A 14,381-nucleotide genomic window follows, 5' to 3' on the forward strand; every position below is an offset into this window, starting at 1 on the left:
TCGCGAAGTGAGCAAACGCATACTGTCACTCAAGCACTTCTCGATCATCTCCCTACAGAGAGCGGTGACTGTCAGTCACGGCTGCACGCAGGGATTTTCCCCTCCCCGCTCCGATCCTCCGGCGCTGAGTGGAGGAGCCGCCCGGGGAGGGTGCAGGTACAACTGGCTCTGCCTCTAGATAGGCAGAGCCAGCTGTCATTCACGCGGCTGGGTGGGTAGCCGACATTCATTGGTAAAGTAGAGCCAACTGCTCATCTGTATAGAGCTGTTTGGTTCAACACAAACCTCGTACACCAAAATATCTGGCAGGTTCTCCCTTCTTGGAGTCTCGTTCACAATACCTTAAAAGAGTTGTAAAGTCCCAGCATAACTCTATACTATCCTGTCATTACATCAGCATTGTAATAGGAATACACACTATAGTTGTTTTTCATAATGCATTTAAAGCTTCCTTGAAAAAGTCTCTTTTCTATAGTAAGTACTGCCTTCTGTCCCTCCAAAACTTTCAGCATCTTCATGGATTCTCAGTGTGCTTCTTGTCTCTTTCCCTGCTTCTTGATGTGATGCAATCTCAATTTCTCTACATATCCCATCATGCATTGCTTCCTGCAAGCAATAATGATGTTCCATTTTGGGTGTTTTTTGTGTTCACTGTGAGAGAGTGGGAAAGAGTTGAGTTGTAGTTTGGACAGCAGGCTTAGTTAGAGTCGTGACACAGGAAAGTGCATATTCACAGGCCTGAGTAAAATTGTGTCAGTGCATTGAGTAAGTACATCCTATGGGCATCTTCAATAAGTAAATTTACAAACTTCTAGGTGGATATGATTATCAGGACTGGGATAGAACTTATGGAAATTCAATATAGAAATATAGATTTATTTCTAGTTTTTGACCGTAGAGACCCTTTGGCTATATGCTACGTTTTGTGTTTTTTTAAATAACATAGTGTCTCTCTATAATATTGGCATCCTTTCTTCCTGTTCACTTCCATGAGATTAGCGGCTTTCTTCTATTCATTGTAGATGCATTATCCTAAGGCTGAGAGCTACATGACAAATTTCTGTGTGTAGAAAATGCCAAATGCAAGCAATACAACATAAATCCTGACCTGCAAATGACCTACAAATTAAAAAAAAAAGTCTCAAAGCTCCCATCTGAGCAGATGTTGAAAGGGCAAGGCCTTGAGCTGGAGATATATATAATTAGCAAGGGGCTCAAGAATGGGTTTAAGTTGGATTATGCTAATTCTGATTTCAGTAACTGCATTGGAAAACCTTCCAGATGAACCAACAGTGTTGCGATAAGCTGATTTATATAATTTGAATAAAACCGTTTATATGATTTTTAATGCCGTTATGGAATTATCTCCCGAGAGGTCACGCCATGTGAAGCTGCTCTTTTAGAAATTGGATGAAAGAAGTCCTGAAACTCATCTGTGGCATTCTAATTTACAGCTTACGCCATCCTACACAATTCACTCCTTCGCTGACCACGTTATTTATTTTCATGTCTTGCCAGTGTGATCCTATTAACCGCTGCCACAGCTCTGCGCTGAGCAAAATAACAAACATATTGAAATCTGCATGTTGGGAGTTTCTGGTATGATGCTAAAAAGTAATATGAGGACAACTGTTAAAAAGAAATGAATATCTGACATTTAAGTTGTAAAGCCCGTATTGATCATGGTGTAAACTGCTGTGCTCTTTTATTAAAAGCAATAAATAGATTGCAAAAAATGGGAGATCCTACAATTGTTTTAATGAAGGAGCTTAAGATATTTGTAGGAAATACTTTACGCTTAACCAACTTACCTCAAGTTACCTTTGCTTCTACTTTTGCTGCCAACTCTTGCTTCAGTGATCCTGCTACTAACATTGTGCCGTAGACTCAACTTTCTGGAGGCATTGCGCGCAACTTTTAAAGCAGGATTCTCCCTGTGCTCTGTTAAACAGTTCTTGCCTTTTATTGTCTGTTAAAATTCACATTAAAGGAACCTATAGGGATGTATATTATCATGCTTACCTGTCATTTTCCTTTCCTGGTGCCTATCCATGGCAGCATATTTTCAAGAGTATGCTGCCATGTAGGCACCAGGAAAATTTAAAATTTTATCATACTTGCCTGTATCATACTTGCCTGTACTCTTTGAAAATATGCTGCCATGTAGGCACCATGAAATGGGTTTGCACGTTAGTATGCATCCATAAGTTGTTTGCATTTACTGATCACAAAGGGATTTAGCTTGATGAATAAGGTGAAGCTGTGCTGACTACAATCTTCCAATCAAGTTCGCGCAAAAATCCTTTTTTTTTTTTTTAAATTATCGGTCCTGTGTATTTTTTGCAACATGAATTTCCACTTGGCTTCACCTCCTTCTGTAGGGTGGCTACCTTTGCTCCCCATGTTCCCTGTGTGTGTTGTAAAGTAGCCACCACTCCAAACTCATGTCTGTGACGGACTACAATCTCAATACAAATTAGTAAGCTAAATGGGAGTGAGCTTGGAGCAGTAGGTACTTTACAAGACGAACAAACAAAAGAAGCCCCCCTCCAGAAGGAAGGACAGTGTCTGCATGAATTCAGAGATGATTTGAGGATCTACAGCCAAGTGATTTTTCTTAACATTTTAGATACTTGAATGCATTTTAAGATTTAACGTCTGAGTTTAATGTCTCTTTAAGAAATTCATGGTGTTGGCAGCCAGTTATAATCTCTGTGGCTGTTTGTGACATTATATAGGCCAGGGTTGCCCATTAGGTAGATCATGATCTACCAGTAGCTCTCAAAGCTGATGCTGGTAGATCACGAAGGGTGTGAATGGCGGCCCCTTTATTCCATTTTGGTATATTTATTTAGCTGTGCACACACGATTACCTATTAGCCTGAGTCTGCTGATCCAAGCTCCCTGACACCTTTCTGGTGGATACAGGTGGTTTAAGTTCTATGTATTACATCAAAGAATATTAGTTTACACATCCTGTTGCAAAATACAGCAAGGTCAACCAGGAGAGAGAGCAGGGAGAGACAGTCAGGAAAGAGAGAGAGGAGAGACAGCCAGGAAAGAGAGAGGAGAGACAGTCAGGAAAGAGAGAGAGGAGAGAAAGGGAAAACGAGGAATGACAGCCAGGAGAGAGAGAGAGAGAGCGAGGAGAGAAAAGAGAGACAGCCAGGAAAGAGAGAGGAGAGACAGTCAGGAAAGAGAGTGAGGAGAGAAAGGGAAAACGAGGAATGACAGCCAGGAGAGAGAGAGAGAGCGAGGAAGTTTTTTCCTTTGGTAGATCTCATGTAGCTCGTCATTTGAAAAGTAGATCTTAACACAAAACATTGTGGGCACCACTGATATAGGTTATGTAATGTATGATCCATAATGTATTTTTCTCTCCACAGGTATTACTCTGCCCTAAAAACAATGGACCAGCTAGAACACGTTTACCTCCCCAAGGTCTCTCAGTATCGCTTCTGCCAGATTATGGCTGAGAATCTCCCCAAGTTACGAGATGAGATCAAGGACATCTCCATGTCTGGTCTAAAAGACTTCCTAGAGAGTATCCGTAAACACTCTGACAAAATAGGAGAGACCGCCATGAAGCAAGTACGAGTCCTGTGCCAGCTCTTCTTTCACTGGGATTATGTATATTTATACATATATTCCTTTCTTTCTCTTTCATTCTCAACAAATAAGACTTTTTTGGCAATATTATCTTGCAAAATTATTATTTTTGTATAGAAAAATAATGTAACAAAGCAATACACATTATTCTGTTTTGACCAATGTTAATTGTAAAACAACTAGTGTTACTGTAGATATACTGTGTACATTTTATTCTATAATTTGTCCTGATTATAAGAACCCTAAAATTAAATTTGTAGAGCATGGTACAGAGCATGGGCAAATTTATTTACTAATAAAATAAAGGCTTTAAAAAAAAAATTAAAGCAACGTTACAAAAAAATGAGCAAACAAAGCATGGGAGAATGGAAAAAGTTTAAATATGAATGATAAAAAAAGGAAAATTAAAATAAAAAGGCAAAAAAAAGCTGATGGGAGGAGGGGAAAAATACATTAATTAGGGTTGATTAAGATTAATTAGGGGTTAATAAGGGCTTAAAAAGGTATAACATATATGAAAATGTATTTATAAGCAAGCCCTGAAACACTGTTTGCAGGGTTTTGTATATATAGGAGCCGCTTTCTGTGTTTCTGGTGCACAGATCGGGACCCATCTGTCAAAATGACAGCTGAGTCTCAGCAATTCCAGGGGCTACTAGTAAAGTGGGCCCTTAAAGCATGCACCTAACAGGCCTCATGGAATATCGTGCAAAGTTCATTTATTTCACTAATGCAACTTATGCGGTGAAACTAATATATGAGATAGACTCATTACATGCAAAGCAAGATTATTCAAGCCGTGATTTGTCATAATTGTGATGATTATGGCTTACAGCTCATGAAAACCCCAAGAACCCCAAATCCACAACCTCAAAAAAGTAGAATATTACATGCAATCAATAAAACAAGGATTGTACTTAGAACAATATCGGACCTCTGAAAAGTACAAGCATGCATATGTACTTAGTACTTGGTTTGGGGCCCTTTTGCAGCACTTACTGCAATTACTTTTGCAAGATATTCTAATTATTCAAGTTTCACCTGTATGTATGTTCCTCACACTCATTAAAATTGAGGAAGCTACTTAGATGGGTGGTGAAATGTCTTCAACATTGCAGAACAAGTTCAGTTGAATGTGACTAACAGTTACTGTTTTAGATTGCCTGTTGGTACAGCTGAGACAGGTAGATCATGCAGTTTATCTTCTTAGTCCCCTCATGTATCCATGTTAACATACGTGCGTATATTGTTATTGTTATGTTCTCAACTTTTTTAATTTTCTGCTTTTTTTGTTGTTGTTAATCCCAGGCACAACAGCAGAAAACATTCCATGCCGCCCTACACAGGCAAACCAATGTGGCTTACAGAAAGCCTATGTACATAATTAATGGCCATGGCTCTGAAGATGAAAATGGACTAAAATCAAAAAGTCCAATGCTGGAAGATGAGGAAACAGAAGAAGAGGTATCGTTTTTACTCGTATTGTTTAAGCGGCTTGTACAGGGTTAGTTAGTACAGCTGGTGGCTACACTTATACTGACATTCTTTTTTGCTGGTTGGTAGAACAGCCTCGATTTACTAGTTGAGTCTCAACCAGGCACGCAGGTTATTTTAAATGCCCACGATTTATAATTTCATTTTAATTGTATCCTAATCAAGCATCTGATATGTTGCATTAGGGTAACCTTTTGCGGCTTTTAGTTTAGAGGGGTTTCTACCTTTGATAAACTGATATACTCTGCCAGATGCTATGTAGTGCACTTGATATTTCTGGCTGTTTGTGTTATTTATGAAACACTGGCATTGTTCTGGGTCTGCTTAAATGGTATTTAAGGTGTCACATGCATGGGTAGAAGTAGAAGGGTTGAAAAAACCTCTTGGTTTCTATAGCCATAAGGAATTAATCGGAAGCAATATTCTCCAATTTTCTTCAATCCCTAACGTACCTCTTGTATTTTCAGCAGGTCCTAAGTGTGCAGGATTTGGTTGACTTCACACCTGTGTATCGATGTCTTCACATATATTCAGTTTTGGTAGGTACCTTGTCACTTATATGAAACACTTAATCAACAAGAATTGGAGAAATCATTGAATCTGCACCACAAACTTCAGTGTTCATGTCCATTAATTAAGGCGCTATTTACTTAGGAGCTGATTAATAAATCTTCCACCCAGCTGGGTGAAAGCCATTTGCACAACACTACCACCACTTGATGGAATGAGGGACATAAGAAATTCCTGTGCTCCTTGGCTCCATCTGGTAGCAATAGTGCTGTGCAAATGGCATTCGCCCAGTTATATGGTGGATGGAAGATTTATAAATCAGTGCCTTAGTGCTTTCACAGCTTCATGACCCACAATATAAAATAGTAGATGACTAAATGTAATATTCAAAGTGTTTGGTGATAAAGCCATACATACCCATATGTACACGTCCCCTCCCCCGTCCGTTCCGCCAGTCAGCGCTGGAGGATCGGAGCGGGGAGGGGGGAATCCAGCCCCTCCCCTGTCACGGCTCTCCGGTATGTGTTCACTCACTTCCCCATCTACTGAGCCAACCTGTGACAGTTTAATTGTCACAGGTCGGCTAGAACTACGAGGATGAGTGAAAAGCACTCACCTCATAGTTCTCCTTTAAGGAGCTTACAATCTAAGGTCCCTATTGTACATGCATACGTGTCCAATCTAGACAGGAGCCAACTGACCTTCCAGCATTTCTTTGGAGTGTGGGAGGGAATTGGAGTATCCAGAGGAGACCCACACAAGCACAGGGAGAACATGCAAACTCCTTTCAGATACATTCCCTGCCTCACCCTGGTCCAGTGATTCTGAAGTTCTTAAACCTTAGACCATAGACGTAAGATGGCAGCGGGACAGTCAAGCATGATCTGACCATCAAGCGACCACTTTACCCCTCAAGCGTACATGTTTGTAGACTAACTTTGCTAGCTGCACCTTAAAGTAGTAATTGTCCAGAAAAACAAAACCAGAGATCAACTTTTGACTGGGGCTCTGCAAGAGTGAATTAAGGCAGAATGGGTCCGTAGGGAAGTTAGCATCTCTGGTCCCTTACCACTTTAATTGATAAAAATATGGCAATAGTCCCATGAATATAACAAGTGACACCTGACCCAGCAAGATTCTCCCACATCAGGTGATTATCTGTACCTTAAATGTTACATCTTTGAGATCCGGCTCTATGCTGCTCTTGTTATGTGATGAGCATCCATAGCTTTCTAATTTATTTCTGTCACTTTTATAATTGACTAATTTGAATTTAATCACTTGTTTTTTGCTTCTGTTCCACCATAAAAAGCAAAACTGACCTTTAGCTGTTTTTATTGGGCCTCAGTACTTCAGATTCCCCTGTTAATAGTGTTCCTTTGCTTCTCAGTTCAGACTCCTCTGATTAGTCCAGGATCTTCCCAAGTGCAGTAAATCTTCTCAGACCTGTTTTCTGGTCATAAAAATTTTATAGTTGTGTCATAATGATGAAGAAGTCCAAGTTTAGGAGAGAAAAGCGAATTTCTAATGCAGAGCCTGCAACTTTGACTGGTTTGATATACTGTATCGTGGCCAAGGAAAGGGAACATTATGCGGCGATATTGTACAAATCACATCCGTCTTTGTGAAGATGTACACAGTGTAAATCTTATGCTGTCTTGTCATTTTCTAAAGGAAAAAATATAGCACAGGGAAGTTCAATAGAGGGGGGCTATTTACTAAAGTGTGAAGGGAACCTGTGTTTGCCTCAAACATCCAATTGTGTGATGGAAAAGCTCTTTTTTTTTGTAATTCTCCTGCACATGTTTGGAAGTTTGGCATTTAATGACCGCATGCTTTAGTAAATCAGGCTCATTAAGGTGGATCTGCAGTGAAAACTTTTTTTTGTTTTAAAATAGAGTAGGTTAATGGGGCAAAGGGGTTGATTTACTAAAGCCAAATTGGCTGTTCACTTTACAAGGGAATATGCACTTTGCAGGGGATGTTTCCCCTTAGTTTAGCGAATGAAGCGAAGCTCTGCTGACATCCATCCATCGTTGAATCATGTGCAAGGACACATTTTTTTAATCTTCAGGTTTTTAAAATTTTTTTCCTTGCATGTGATTGGTTATTCTTAGCAAGCGAGTTTTTACCACATACACTAAGCTAAGGGCAAATTCCCCTACAAAGTGCAAATTAATTTGCAAAGCGAACAGCCTATTTGCCTTTAGTAAATGGACCCTAAAATCTCAGGTGAGGGAATACGCAGTAATAAAAAAGGTTTTCAGTAGAGTGGGGAAAGATTAGCACATCTGTGCAGCTTTTATCGTTGTCTTAGCCCCATTGAGGAGATTTTCTCTCAATTCATGTACAGATACAGTGGCCATCAGGAAAGGAACTGAGAAATCTTCCCTTTTAGGACACAGACATTAGCCTGTTAATGTTAGATTAGACCTGTTAGATTTTCTAAGGCTTCTCTGCTCTGTTCTATCCAGAAGTATAAATAAATTCATAAAATAAAAACAAGGGGTCTATTCACAAAGCTGCCGAAGGATCTGGCCGTAAACATCCACACAAAACTTGGCCTGCCAGCATAAAATGTGGAAGTATATCAGATGCTAGCAGGGTTATTCACAAAAGGGTGAAGAGTTTGGAGAAGGCAGGAGAAGTGAACAATCTAGGACAACAAAGCTGAACTGGAAAGTGAGCTGAGTTGGAGAAGGGGTTAGCAGGGTTATTCACAAAAGGGTGAAGAGTTTGGAGAAGGCAGGAGAAGTGAACAATCTAGGACAACAAAGCTGAACTGGAAAGTGAGCTGAGTTGGAGAAGTTTTCCAAATCATCTATTTTGGCCTAGATTGTTCACTTCTCCTGCCTTCTCCAAACTCTTCACCCTTTTGTGAATAACACTGTAGGTCTTCATCTGGGTGTAATTTTGTAAATTTGAACTTTTCGCCTGTTTGTATCCAGCTTAATCTGTTCCTTTTCATCAGTATACAGTATACCTGGAGGACATTTTCTTTCACAAAATGTTTATTGAAAATTTTCAATACAACAGTAGAAACAATGTTTGTCAGAAATGACATCAGGCTGACGCAGCAGCCAATGCTTAATCAAAGAATATATAGTCTTCATAAATTGGAATCAGTGCAATTCAGTTAGCATACCGGTTGTAATAATCTCCAACTGAGGAAAAATGGCAGAAAAACTTGAAAGGAGGTCTCTGGGGTTTGTTTTCCCCTAACATGTGCCAAAAACAAAAATAAAATCGATGGCTATCACCAAAAAAAACCCATTCTGGGATTCAACATCAAAACAAATGTAGGAAGGGATACTTGGCCTTGCGGACCAAGCACAAAAATAAAAAGACAAACCACCCAAAAGGGTGTCTAGAACAAAGAAAAGGGGAAAGGGGAAGACCTAAGGGAGGAATTTAGAGGGGGAAACACTGGAGACATTTTATAATAGATATCACTTATTTATAAACAAGTACCCTTACCCTGCTTTCACCTCCAACATTTCCCAATTTACATGCCACTCCTCAATATGAGTAATCCATTATTTTCCATGGAGAGAATTTTTCCATTTTGCATTTTTTTTCCACCAGCCTTTTTATTTTTTACCATTTTTTCTTGGCCATTTTCAAATTTACCTTTTAAACTTCTATAATTTAGAGAACGATCTTGTGGCATATTAGGGTAAAGGGTGGTTAAATAAAAGGCTTGTTTGCCATTCTTTATAAACAGTCACCATGTTATTATTAAGTTATATGGTAGTTTTTTTTCTTTTAAACCATGAACTGGTTGCTGCCCACATCCATAAAAGCAGGATGTCATGAAAGATTTGGTTCCAGACACTGAATGGTACCCCAATGCGAAAATAGCTGCAATCCTGGGACCCCTGGATGTCTTTTAACGCCCCCCCTCGTCAACAGGCATGAGATCAGCCCCCAAATACCTCTAGGGAGCAGATCATCCAGGTGGATGTGTAATGATTCCGCAAATACATGAGTATACTACATGCGCTATGTCTGTGTTATATTTGATTGTTTATTGTATGTTTGATTTTTTTTGTATTCTCTGTTGCATATTGTAATGTATTCTTACCTACCTATATCATACAGGACTTTTAGTCGCTGAGATTGTTATACTTCTGCGATTAATCCTGCCTTTTATGCATATATTGTTGAAAATATCTTCAATAAAAATTACTTGCTAAAAGAAAAAAGATTTGGTTCCTATTACAAACTCGGCCTCTGAAAACAAAACGTAGAGACTAGTAAATGGCTTTTCTCTGTGTAAATGTATCATAGAGTGTTGAGTTTTACTGAAAGTTCTCCTTGTGTCCCAATTTAGTTTTTGGGGAATTTCCACTGCATTCTCCAATAGGATTGGCTTGTCTTTAAGCAATTTCTTATTGCTATTCCATGCATTTTGTTGTTCCGCAGTGCTTGTGAACCTTTGTTATATTAGCTAATCTATGGGGTGTTCAGCTCTTCTGTGGTGAAGCCTGTTGTTTGGTTTATTCTGTGTCCTCCTTTGCCTCTGTTGCGTGCTTCTAGCTGTGCTCCTGACAGAAGGGGGGAGTGTTGGTATCAAGTAATGGAATGTTAAGTAACTGTGACCCAGCGATAACCTCGTGCCCCTAAAAAAAAAATCAAAATGCTAAGCTGCTTTATTCTTCTTGCATACAAATGATGTTGTATTCAGTAGGTAGATGAGGCGCTCGTGGTGCACTGGTTTCAAACGCACAGATGGTTCTTTCTGAAAGGTTCTCCTTAATGAGATCACCAGGATTTCACTCAAGGTCCTTACAAAGGAGTCAAAGCATGATCCGAATTAGGAATAGAGTGTGAATGTGTTTACAAATTAAAGACAAAATGCAAAGCGGTATAAAATGACGGCTAAAATTTCAGAAGCTTAAATGGTTCTCTAACAAAAGCAGGTTATGAGAATCGAATGGTAATATATTTGGTTACATCTCAGGAAACAACTTTATTCCCATAAATCTTTCTTGACTGTTATAGAATGTACATGCAGTAGGAGACCTTGTACTGTACTTGGCGGACTTTGCACAGAATGCATAGGTTTTGCATCAGACGCTACAGTTTCATATATATACATAAAAAATTATTTTCTTTCTTGTGGCTAAAATATCAGTAGAGTAGCTCGCCCTTGGGAGTTTTCTGTTGTTGATTTGTAGTATACATAATTACGTTTCTGGATATTACCTGATATAAAAAATTCAAGAAGGTCTGGACTCCTTGAATTGTATATGTCCAAGATGCCCCTAATAAGATTGGTTGACTGGGCCAGATTGCAGAGGTATCTACCTCCCCTAACAAACATGCTTTCTCGCATTCCCGCTGTTTACTTGAATAAGAATTACATTCTATTGCATAGTTTCTCTTGATGTGTTATTATCATTTTGCATAAATATTTTCTATATAACCTGTTGTTCTGTTTGGATTATTTTTGCTGGAAATAAAACTTTTTTACTCTTTGGGAATTTTGACCTGATTGCTTCAATTTCCCATATTGGTCATTAACAATAGAGCTTTCATTACAATCATACAGGAATTAGCCATCATTAGTATTTCTGGCCCAACATGTACACGTTACAAATATGTTTACAGATATGTAAATATGCATAGAGCTGGCCATACACTGTAATATTTTCTTTGTTCAACCCAAGGGCTGAACAAAGAAAATTTTAAATATTACAGATTCCTCCATTAACACTTATGAACATTGATCGAGTAATCTCGCCCTGTCTTAATTGTATTCTGAGAAAGGGTAGTTAAGCAGACCACATACTGAATATTGAAATAACGTACAGGTATATATCCATATATCCTTTTTACCTGTCTTGCCACCTCCTTTTATTTATATTTGATATTTTGGATCCTTATATTTTTATTTTGTAATATTGCTTTTCTACGTTGTTCCTTAACCCTGTTAATTTATGTACCCCTTTCTAATAGTTGAGAGCTCCCTGGTCTGGATTCATTTATTCCCCCTGTGATATAGTTGCATTTTTCTACATGTACCCCTAATGGTACATTATTTTTTTTCCAACCCTTCCCTTAAATTACAACTCCAGGCAGATATAAAACACAATGCCAATTGACAAATGTGTGTGTTCATGAACCGTTATTAAATGTATGCAACTAGATGAAGTACCTGAAACTGATATCCGCTGTACAGCAGAGCTCAGACTGGGGAAAGGGAAGGGCAGAATTAGGAACCAGAAGACTAGAAACACAAAGCGCACAGATCACCCCTGTCATCCATTCTTGTAATCCACATTTGGTGCACGGATGACCCTCTTCTGGAGTCATACTCTCAAAAACCAATACTCGTACTCGCCCAAATGCTCCGATACCTTCCCCAATACTGGAACTTCCGGTCAGACGAAGGGGAACGTGGAACCAGCTTCCAGTGCGATCAGGAAGCTGGACGGTGAGCAATGACCCGCCTCCCGGCTTCCTGGGAAGCCGACTTCATGCTGATTGGCCGGGAAGCCGGCTTTCCAGCCAATCAGCGTCGAGCCGGCTTCCCGGCCAATCAGGAAGCTGGGAGGCGGGTCATTACTCACCGCCTGACTTCCTGATTGCCCGGGAAACCTGGCTTGATGCTGATTGGCTGGGAAGCCAGTTTCCCGGTCAAGCACAATCAAGCCGGCCAGACAACATGGAGCTGGCTTCTCGGACAATCAGATTGCCCAGGAAGCCGGGTCCATGCCAGCGGAAGCAACGGTATCGGTACTCGGTATTGACGAGTACCAAAAGCAAAGTATCGGTACTCGTACTCGATACCGAAAAAAGGTATTGGCGCATCCCTAGTGATTACTATGGCAAGTGTATGTAGACAGGAAGTGACTGAGAGGCTGGAGGAGATCAGTAGCATTGAGATGCTAAATGGGCTAAAAACAGTATTTTATTTCAAAAAATTTGGCAGTGTTTTATAATACACAATGCTCTAGCAACCTAAATACCATTCAGTTGGGGTTTAAATCTGTTTAAAATCTAACGTTTTGCTGTCTAGCAGGAATTAACTTGCACAATTTATTATGGTAAAGCAATTAGTATAATCTTGTACTTTTAGTATCTAATTTCTGATTAGAAGCAGCAGAGCACTTCCTCACATGTACCTAGTCACCCTCAGTTCTTCAAGGTTCACAGGAGCTTATGGGGAGTTTTATACCTTGAATGTGTATGTAGAAATTTGCATCTAACCCAAGCTGTATACTGTATATACTCTATATCTTTTGACATTTTTTACTAAAGGTAACCGCTACTTATGCTTTTTTTTTTACATCCTGTGCTCAGTATCAGTTGCCCAGGTGACAAGTTTGATTTAAATGAATTTTTTAAAACAATTAGTGCAAATACCCACAATTGACTTGATGCCCGGCCTGCATTGGGAGGGCCAGCACTAGGAGCCATTGAGACTTTGTGTAGAGCACATGTAAACATGCTGATAGAAAGAGACAGCAAAGACATGACCCCATTGCTGTACTGCTGCTCCTTTATTGTCCATTCAGCAGGCTATAGGTGTGTTCTTGACCGGAGATGACCCTGGCCTTGATGCGAACCCAGTTCCCCCAAGTCAGTACACCTGAAGCATATTGCCTGAGGAAGAGGCCAGCATGCTTTGAAAGCTTACACTACAGTCTATTTAGTTAGCCAATAAATGGTGTGTCCACATGAGTTTCAGGTCTGGATCAGGTGCGGATCTGCCGGCGAGGTGCTATGTGTTTTTGCCACGTTCTTGATGCGTTCCAGTAAAAAAAATATATATATTTTTTTTTTTGCTGGAGTGGGGCTGTCAGCATGTTAACTGCAGTGCAGTGCGTTTTTAACGTGTTTTGCATTTCTGAACCGTTTCCTGACTGTACAAAATGTGACATGCAGTCTTTTTCTGTCGTAACCTGAACGGACTGCACACGTGAGAACTGTAGCCCATAAAACACATAGGGATACATTGGGATGCATTTTTAGTGCAGGAGCGTACGGATCAGGTCAGCACAGAAAACAATAAACTTCTGTTGATGGCTACAGCACTGTGCTGCTGTTACTTTAGTTCTGAAAAATGTACATATTTAGTCAACAGAACTTGCTATCAGCAGTCTTTAAACAACAAAACTTAGTGAGGAGTAGGAAGAAGCAGCACAGGAAGCCAGTCAGCTTGGAGGAGATAGCATGGTGACCAGGGCAGCCATCAGAAATTTTGGGCTTACACGGCTTTAGGCCGGGCCCCCGCCACCACACCGCAACAGGGCTTAGTGACCCGCTGGACGCAGGGCTGAGTGACCCGTTGGACGCAGAACTGAGTGACCCGTTGGACGCAGAACTGAGTGACCCGTTGGACGCAGAACTGAACAGGCCTCCTCTGACGCCGGACTGGCCGGAAGTGACATCACGAGCAGCGTCGCTGATGGGGCCCCAGCTTGTCTCGAAAACGATGGAGCGGCAATGCTGGGGCCCTGCACTGCTTGGGCCAGGCCTCCGCTGCAGGGGCCCGTCCGCCTCCTCGCTCTTCACTGTCGGCCGATACTCATGTAAGGGTTCCGGGCGGGCCCCCAAGGCTGCCCGGGCCCCTTACATGAGTATCGTCCGTACTCCCCTGATGGCTGCCCTAATGGTGACATAGAGGTGATCTTATCAGTGTTCTAGTTCTCCTTTTACTCTCCAGTCTCAGGCTTGGGGAAGTGAGGAAACCTGTAGGTAAAAGTAAAACTGCAGCAAAGAAATTATAGGTCCCCTCCCTGGCCAGACAGAACTTTCCT

The 14,381-nt window shown here is 40.5% G+C and overlaps 1 protein-coding gene across 6 annotated transcripts in view; it reads left to right on the forward strand.

Annotated features, from left to right (window-relative positions):
* The window catches only part of EXOC6 (exocyst complex component 6), a 185,039-nt gene that overhangs the window by 66,096 nt on the left and 104,562 nt on the right, over positions 1 to 14,381 (forward strand). For 3 of the 6 annotated variants that reach the window (XM_018558692.1, XM_018558694.1, XM_018558696.1), the window contains exons 6-8: positions 3,387 to 3,591; positions 4,918 to 5,073; positions 5,571 to 5,642. In XM_018558692.1, the coding sequence (XP_018414194.1) occupies positions 3,387 to 3,591; positions 4,918 to 5,073; positions 5,571 to 5,642 (433 nt within the window). The remainder of the gene's footprint in view (positions 1 to 3,386; positions 3,592 to 4,917; positions 5,074 to 5,570; positions 5,643 to 14,381) is intronic. The other 3 variants (XM_018558693.1, XM_018558695.1, XM_018558697.1) reach the window with 1 other exon arrangement.

The sequence above is a fragment of the Nanorana parkeri genome, unplaced genomic scaffold (genome assembly GCF_000935625.1).
Source record: "Nanorana parkeri isolate BGI_ZX_2015 unplaced genomic scaffold, ASM93562v1 scaffold353, whole genome shotgun sequence".
Taxonomy (NCBI): Eukaryota; Metazoa; Chordata; class Amphibia; order Anura; family Dicroglossidae; genus Nanorana; species Nanorana parkeri.